The sequence below is a fragment of the Triticum urartu genome, chromosome 3A (assembly GCF_056163025.1).
Source record: "Triticum urartu cultivar PI428250 chromosome 3A, HENAU_Tu73, whole genome shotgun sequence".
In the NCBI taxonomy this organism is placed as follows: domain Eukaryota; kingdom Viridiplantae; phylum Streptophyta; class Magnoliopsida; order Poales; family Poaceae; genus Triticum; species Triticum urartu.
Genome location: NC_141875.1, coordinates 645,698,168 through 645,707,057, shown reverse-complemented (window position 1 = coordinate 645,707,057; position 8,890 = coordinate 645,698,168). Strand labels below are relative to the sequence as shown.

The window sequence follows — 8,890 nt, the reverse complement described above, 5'->3', positions numbered from 1 at the left end:
TCAAAATTTAGATGACAAGTGGCCAAACTAGCAAGTACAGGATTTCGAAATAGTTTTCCAGACCTCCGGTGATTCCGTCGTCAAATTTTAGGACATCAAGTGGGCAAATTACTCCACTGCCCAGTAACATAGTGGAAGCCAGGTGCCCGTCGTAAGTCTGACTTAGCGTGGCACCCGGCGTAATTTCGCTCCCATCCGCGCGCCTTTGCGGTAATTGCGTTCCAGGGTTTAAAAACCCCGCGAGGCCCGCTCCAGTCCACGGCGTCTCCCGTCCTCCCCACTCGCGCGCAACCGCAGCCCGCCTCTCTGTCCTCTCTCAACCACCGCGGTCACCACCCCCGACGCGAAGGAGACGCCGCGCCGGCGATCGGGGCCTGCCGATGGACCGGCGGCCGGAGCTGCGGCGCGCCATGACGCTCAAGGAGCAGCTCTCCACGCCCGCCGAACCGGCCATCCGCGACTTCCTCAGGATCCCGGACGACGACGACGACGACGGCGCAGAAGACAGGCCGTGCACGCTCATGGACGCCATCGACCGGGACGTTCGAGGCGAGGGCGGCTCTGGCGGTGCGATCAACTGGAGGCCGCTGCGCCACCGGCTCTGGGTCCGCCGCGCCGCGGGCGCGTGGCACGCGACAGGGTCGACGGCCAAGCCTCCCCGCGCCGTGGCGAGCAGAGCCTCCCCGAGAAGCAGCTACAAGTACCACCCGTCCCCCGGCGAGGGATCGGTGGCCGTGGCCTTCACCCGCGCCCCGTCCCCGCGCGCCGTGGTCGACGACGACGAGGAGAACGACGTAGAAGAGGAGGACGGACACAACGACGAGCCTCCGCCGGTGGCGGCGGCGTCGACGTCACTGATGGCGCTGCTGGAGCAGACGGACATCCACTTGGAAGCTGACGAGGACGGCGGCGTGACCCAGTGCGGCATGGTCGATGTCAACGACGAGGACGGCCACGGTGATCGGCACGAAGAGGAAGAAGAGGAGGAGGCGCAGGTGTGCTGCGTGTGCATGGTGCGGCACAAGGGCGCGGCCTTCATCCCGTGCGGCCACACCTTCTGCCGCCTCTGCTCCCGCGAGCTCCGGCACGTCCGCGGCAACTGCCCGCTCTGCAACGTCTTCATCCAGGACATCCTCCACATCTTCTGAACTGGATCCTCTGCCATGTGCGGCGGCATGTCGCCCATTGTTCAGACATTGGAGCCTGTAATAATTCGTTCGAAATAAGTGTAAATTTTCGAACAGTTGGGACTTGTGAGCGACTGATCGACGGAGGCCGTGTGGTGTGATTGTTCTTGTTCGGACGCACATTAATTACGTACATGTGACAAACTAACAGCAATCAGTGCAGCTTTGGATCGTTCGATCCACTCCGCTTTGTTTATGGCCGGGTAGGAGCAACTGCACGCTTGTGATCCTTAGTTTAATTTCCCTTGTCTGTCTGGAAGACTTCCTTGGATTGTTATGTTCATAACAGTGCATTCATGTCAGTGTCAGTTGCGATCATGATAAGTCGATGGCTAGCTCACTGCAGCTACAATTTTTTCCAACGGGATATGACCAAGCGTCTTGCGCGCTTCTGATTTGATGGGGTCTTGACGCCTTGTGTATTTTATTTTTATTTTTGAAGAAAGACGTCTTGTGTATTTGACCATGCTACAAGTGACCGTGAAGGAGGGTGCATGTATATCGTGCATGTGTGCACTGTACAAGTCACTGTTAGAAAAATATATTTATCTTTAGAAGACACAAAAACTACTTATATCAAAAGCATCTACTATTTGAAAGGGGGAAAAAGTTGGTATTGGCAATGGGACTGACACAGATTTCTGGCGTGATTCTGGTGTGGTAGTACTCCTCTGGCTCTGGGTATTATCTTGCCTGGTTTATATGAGATCAGTTTGGATATTGGTAAAAGAAAAAAGTCTGAAAAAAACATTGATTTCGTAGTCGAAGTCTTAAATGAATCCTAAACTCCAAATCCCCCCGTCTTATCTAATCCCGGTTTATCCCAACCCTTTCTGGCTGAGGAGGCGTTTGTCCCCGTCAGGATTGCACATGTAACAGAGATTAGAGAAAACCGAATAGTTTTGCAGTGGGATAGATGGAGACTTACTGAAGTGGCTGTTCAATCTTTAGTGCATGCAGGCGCGAGTACCGCGTACATGTGCTCAATCACTGGCTGTTCAGTCTTCTGCCCTGTGCACGCAAGCTCCATTGTTGCTAGCTAGCTAGCCAAGCCAAATACGTAGTTGTGTGAAGGAACGTGCATGTTTCACCATGTTTCATCGACAATTAGTAATGGTGTAAAATTTCTCAATCTTGTGCATAGTTCATCTCCTACTAGATTGCTATATCTCGAAACTGACAAACAAATAGAGTGTAATCGAGAACAGGACCCCGCGGGCGACCCGGGCAGAACCCTAGCCGCCGGGGGAACTACCTCCTACCCAGATCTCCCTCCCCTCACCGCCATCGGTAGGAGCCGCCGGGCAAAGCCCATGTGGTACCGGTGGCGGTGAGGCACTCCGTTTCTTTCCTCTCACGGGGCTAGGGCGTTGCGGGGCGCTCTGCCGTGAAGGAGCGTGGTGGCCGTGAGGAGTTGGCGCCAGGTGCGGGCGAGCGTGTACGATGCGCGTAGCATGCGTGGTGCGCGGACGTGGGCACTGCGGGCGCGGGCTCACACGACGGGGCGGCGGCTGGCGGATCGGTTCTCGGGGCAGCGACCTCGATCGGTTGGTGGCACGTGGTGTGGCCTGTGTGGCAGTCGACACTGACAGATAAAGATGGGAGGCCTTCCACGATTGCGTGGGTGGCGGCGCTGCGGCGGCGGCTCCTTGCTGCCTGCCGGAGCTTCATGGGAAGCATCGTCTCTGACTCGATCTGCTCCGGTTCGTGATGGCTTCAGTCCATGACAACCGCAGCCATCGTCTTCCGATGCTGGTTTGACAGCTCTGGCGGGTGAGCATTAATGCGTGTGTGTGTGTGTGTGTTAGTCGTGAGTAAAATTGAGGAAGCTAGTTTTAGTTGAAATTAAAGAATTTTTTTAGGTAAACGTTAGGCGCGGTGCGCCGACCGAACTTTCGGCCGGCTCGCACACCACGTTGGTCCAACCTGCAATATGCAGTGGCCCCATGTGACACGCCTTCTCTCCTATATGCCTCCATCCCCTACCCCAGCCTTCACGCGCGCATCCCCTCCCCCTTCTCCCGGGCTGCGACCTGGACAGGAAGCGCGACGCCGCGTTCCCCGAGCGGGACATGGGGATCCAGCCCGACAGCCCGAGGAAGAAGAAGTTGGGGGCGATTTGTTTTTTCTTGTCTGGATTCAATGGCTGCACGACTCACATCCAACGGCTTGGGCTCGACCGGCCAGAACTTTCGGCCGGCGCGCCGGCGCCTATAAGCGCTCATTTTTTAATGAGTTTTTCCTATCATGTCACACGTACAAGTCCAAATGTGTTTTTTATGTATCTTTATTTTTGTGAAAAAGCCTTCCGATCGCTACCATTTGTACAAGTGTAGAACAAATCAACACGTTTAGAGCAGCAAGGAAAGAAGTGGTATGGTGTGCTTGTGCGTAAAAAGACCAGCAACGTTTGTACAGATCATGACCATGTTTAGACCAGCTGGCCTTGACCCCCCCTCTCTCTACCATTTGTGTAATCCCAGTGGAGACAAACACCTTCTCAGCCAAAAAGGGCCGGGATATACCGGGATTATGTAAGACAAGGTGCTGATTTCAAGGATTTAAAGTTCAGGGTTCATTTTAGATTTCAACTATGAAGTCAAGGTTTTTTTTCCAGACTTTTTCCTTGGTAAAACTGTGGTTGAACTTGCCGTGACGCAGTGGGCAGGTTTGCACAACAAGGAAGGACATAGACAATGTCTATTGGAAGCTTGATGAGTGTTACTGGAGGGAACATGGTGTAAGAAGATCTGAGGCCCAGTTCTTTTGCCAGAATATGGGGATTCTCCCAAAATCCGACCCCTACACAGCTTCTTTCAGAATCTTTAAGACTCATTTGTTTTACAAGTGGGAGAATCCCCACTGACAAAAGAACTGAGCCTCAGTATGTCTTCGCGTTTTGACTGGTTGCATGGGCTGCTGTAGGATCGAAAGTATGTCTAGACGGAGGGTGATTAGACTATTTGACCAAATAAAAATCTAGCATTTTTCCAATTTTAAGTCTTGGCAGATTTTAGCAACTTAGCACTAGTCAAGTAAACAACCTACACATGCAACTCTAAGAGTATAGCAGTAGAATGTAAAACATTGCACATGAACGTAAAGGGAGGAGTTTAGAGGGAGCAAACGCAATATAGACACGGAGATTTTTGGCGTGGTTCCGATAGGTGGTGCTATCGTACATCCACGTTGATGAAGACTTCAACCCACGAAGGGTAACGGTTACGCAACTCCATGGAGGGCTCCACTCACGAAGGGTCCACGAAGAAGCAACCTTGTCTATCCCACCATGGACATCGCCCACGAAGGACTTGCCTCACTAGGGTAGATCTTCACGAAGTAGGCGATCTCCTTGCCTGTACAAACTCCTTGGTTCAACTCCACAATCTTGACGGAGGCTCCCAAGTGACACCTAACCAATCTAGGAGACACCACTCTCTGATGTCTACTACACAACCTTTTTCTTGTAGACGTTGTTGGGTCTCCAAGTGCAGAGGTTCGTAGGACAGTAGCAAATTTCTCTCAAGTGTATGACCTAAGGTTTATCAATCAGTAGGAGGCATAGGATGAAGATGGTCTCTCTCAAGCAACCCTACAACCAAATAACAAAGAGTATCTTGTGTCCCCAACACGCCCAATACAATGGTAAATTGTATAGGTGCACTAGTTCGGCGAAGAGATGGTGATACAAGTGGTATATGGATGGTAGATAAAGATTTTTGTAATCTGAAAATATAAAAACAGCAAGGTAACTAATGATAAAAGTGAGCGTAAACGGTATTGCAATGCATTGAAACAAGGCCTAGGGTTCATACTTTCACTAGTGCAAGCTCTCTCAACAATAATAACATAATTGGATCATATAAATATCCCTCAACATGCAACAAAGAGTCACTCCAAAGTCACTAATAGCGAAGAACAAACAAAGAGATTATGGTAGGGTACGAAACCACCTCAAAGTTATCCTTTCTGATCGATCTATTCAAGAGTCCGTAGTAAAATAACATGAAGTTATTCTTTTCGTTCAATCTATTATAGAGTTCGTACTAGAATAACACCTTAAGACACAAATCAACCAAAACCCTAATGTCACCTAGATACTCCAATGTCACCTCAAGTATCCGTGGGTATGATTATACGATATGCATCACACAATCTCAGATTCATCTATTCAAACCAACACAAAGTACTTCAAAGAGTGCCCCAAAGATTCTACCGGAGAGTCAAGACGAAAACGTGTGCCAACCCCTATGCATAGGTTCATGGGCGGAACCCGCGAGTTGATCACCAAAACATACATCAAGTGGATCATGTGATATCCCATTGTCAGCAAAGATAAGCATGACAAGACATACATCGAGTGTTCTCAAATCCTTAAAGACTCGATCCGATAAGATAACTTCAAAGGGAAAACTCAATCCATTACAAGAGAGTAGAGGGGGAGAAACATCATAAGATCCAACTATAATAGCAAAGCTCGCGATACATCAAGATCGTACCACCTCAAGAACACGAGAGAGAGAGAGAGATCAAACACATAGCTACTGGTACATACCCTCAGCCCCGAGGGAGAACTACTCCCTCCTCATCATGGAGAGCGCCGGGATGATGAAGATGGCCACCAGAGAGGGATTCCCCCTCCGGCAGGGTGCCGGAACGGGTCTAGATTGGTTTTTGGTGGCTACAGAGGCTTCTGGCGGCGGAACTCCCGATCTATTCTGCTCCTCGAAGTTTTTAGGGTATATGGGTATATATAGGAGGAAGAAGTACGTTGGTGGATCTCCGGGCTGTCCACGAGGCAGGGGGCATGCCCGAGGGGGGGGGGGTGGTGGGCGCGCCCCCACCCTCGTGGGCAGCCCGGGACTCTCCCGGTCCATCTCCGATACTCCGTGGGCTTCTTCTGGTCCAAAAAAAAGTTCCGTGAAGTTTCAGGTCAATTGGACTCCGTTTGATTTTCCTTTTCTGCGATACTCTAAAACGAGCAAAAAAAAACAGAAATTGGCACTGGGCTCTAGGTTAATAGGTTAGTCCCAAAAATCATATAAAATAGCATATAAATGCATATAAAACATCCAAGGTTGATAATATAATAGCATGGAACAATCAAAAATTATAGATATGTTGGAGACGTATCAGCATCCCCAAGCTTAATTCCTGCTCGTCCTCGAGTAGGTAAATGATAAAAATAGAATTTTTGATGTGGAATGCTACCTAACATATTTATCCATGTAGTTCTCTTTATTGTGGCAAGAATATTCAGATCCATAAGATTCAAGACAAAAGTTTAATATTGACATAAAAATAATAATACTTCAAGCATACTAACAAAGTAATCATATCTTCTCAAAATAACATGGGCAAAGAAAGATATCCCTACAAAATCATATAGTCTGGATATGCTCTATCTTCATCACACAAAATATTTAAATCATGCACAACCCCGATGACAAGCCAAGCAATTGTTTCATACTTTTGATGTTCTCAAACTTTTTCAATCTTCACGCAATACATGAGCGTGAGCCATGGACATAGCACTATAGGTGGAATAGAATGGTGGTTGTGGAGAAGACAAAAAGGAGAAGATAGTCTCACATCAACTAGGCGTATTGATATGCCTCCAACATATCTATAATTTTTTATTTCTCCATGCTATGTTATCTACTGTTTTGGGCAATATTGGGCTTTATTATCCACTTTTATATTATTTTTGGGACTAACCTATTAACCGGAGGCCCAACCCAGAATTGCTGTTTTTTGCCTATTTCAGTGTTTCGAAGAAAAGGAATATCAAACGAAGTCGAAACAGAACGAAATCAACTGGAGAAGTTATTTTTGGAAGGAAAGCTACTGGATGGACTTGGACCCCATGTCAGGAGCCAAGGGAGGTGCTCACGAGGGTGGGGGCGCGCGCCCCTGCCTCATGGGGCCCCCGAAGCTCCACCGACGTACTTCCTGCACCCATATATACTCACGTACCCTAAAACTTCCAAAACACACAATAGATCGGGAGTTCCGCCGCCAGAAGCCTCCGTAGCCACCGAAAACCAATCTAGACCCGTTCTGGCACCCTGCCGAGGAGGGGGGGGGAATCCTTCTCCGGTGGCCATCTTCATCATCCCGGCGCTCTTCATGACGAGGAGGGAGTAGTTCTCCCTCGGGGCTAAGGGTATGTACCAGTAGCTATGTGTTTGATCTCTCTCTCTCTCTCTCTCTCGTGTTCTTGAGGTGGTACGATCTTGATGTATCGCGAGCTTTGCTATTATAGTTGGATCTTATGTTTCTCCTCCCCCTATACTCTCTTGTAATGAATTGAGTTTCCCCTTTAGAGTTATCTTATCGGATTGAGTCTTTAAAGATTTGAGAACATTTGATGTATGTCTTGCCGTGCGTATCTGTGGTGACAATGGGATACCACGTGATTCACTTGATGTATGTTTTGGTGATCAACTTGCGGGTTCCTCCCATGAACCTATGCATAGGGGTTGGCACACGTTTTCGTCGTGATTCTCTGGTAGAAACTTTGAGGCACTCTTTGAGGTCCTATGTGTTGGTTGAATAGATGAATCTGAGATTGTGTGATGCATATCGTATAATCATACCCACGGATACCTTAGGTGATATTGGAGTATCTAGGTGACATTAGGGTTTTGGTTGATTTGTGTCTTAAGGTGTTATTCTAGTACGAACTCTAGGGCTGTTTGTGACACTTATAGGAATAGCCCAACGGATTGATTGGAAAGAATAACTTTGAGGTGGTTTCGTACCCTACCATAATCTCTTTGTTTGTTCTCCGCTATTAGTGACTTTGGAGTGACTCTTTATTGCATGTTGAGGGATAGTTATATGATCCAATTATGTTATTATTGTTGAGGGAACTTACACTAGCGAAAGTATGAACCCTAGGCCTTGTTTCAACACATTGCAATACCGTTTATGCTCACTTTTATCATTAGTTACCTTGCTGTTTTTATGTTTTCAGATTACAAATACCCATATCTACTATCCATATACCACTTGTATCGCCATCTCTTCGCCAAACTAGTGCGCCTATACAATTTACCATTGTATTGGGTGTGTTGGGGACACAAGAGACTCTTTGTTATTTGGTTGCAGGGTTGCTTGAGAGAGACCATCTTCATCCTACGCCTCCTACGGATTGATAAACCTTCGGTCATCCACTTGAGAGAAATTTGCTACTGTCCTACAAACCTCTGCACTTGGAGGCCCAACAACGTCTACAAGAAGAAGGTTGTGCAGTAGACATCAAGCTCTTTTCTGGCGCCGTTGCCGGGGAGGTGAGTGCTTGAAGGTATATCTTTAGATCTTGCAATCGAGTCTTTTAGTTTCTTGTTTTATCACTAGTTTAGTTTATAAAAGAAAACTATAAAAAATGGAATTGAGTTTGTCTCATACGCTTCACCTTTTTAATATCTTTCGTAAGTATGATGGAAAGGAAAATTATGCTCAAGTGCTAGAAGAAGAAATCTATAAAATGTTTGGCACTAAATATGTGAATGATGAGCATGATTGCAATATTGTTAGTACGAATTCTTTGAATATCCATGATACTAATGATGATTGCACTAGTTATGATGAAAATGTCTCCTATAAACATGTCAATTTTTGTGGAGTGCATTGGGTTTGTAAGTACACACCAAATAGGGAAGATAGATATTGCAAGAGGCATAAGCACTTAGAAACTA

The 8,890-nt window shown here is 47.6% G+C and overlaps 1 protein-coding gene across 1 annotated transcript; it reads left to right on the top strand.

Annotated features, from left to right (window-relative positions):
- Nucleotides 1-261: 261 nt before the first annotated feature.
- LOC125549004 (uncharacterized) lies at nucleotides 262-1,383 on the top strand. Its single transcript, XM_048712509.2, has one exon. The coding sequence runs from the start codon at nucleotides 381-383 to the stop codon at nucleotides 1,146-1,148; it is 768 nt and encodes a 255-aa protein (XP_048568466.1). The 5' UTR covers nucleotides 262-380; the 3' UTR covers nucleotides 1,149-1,383.
- The last annotated feature ends 7,507 nt before the right edge of the window (nucleotides 1,384-8,890 follow it).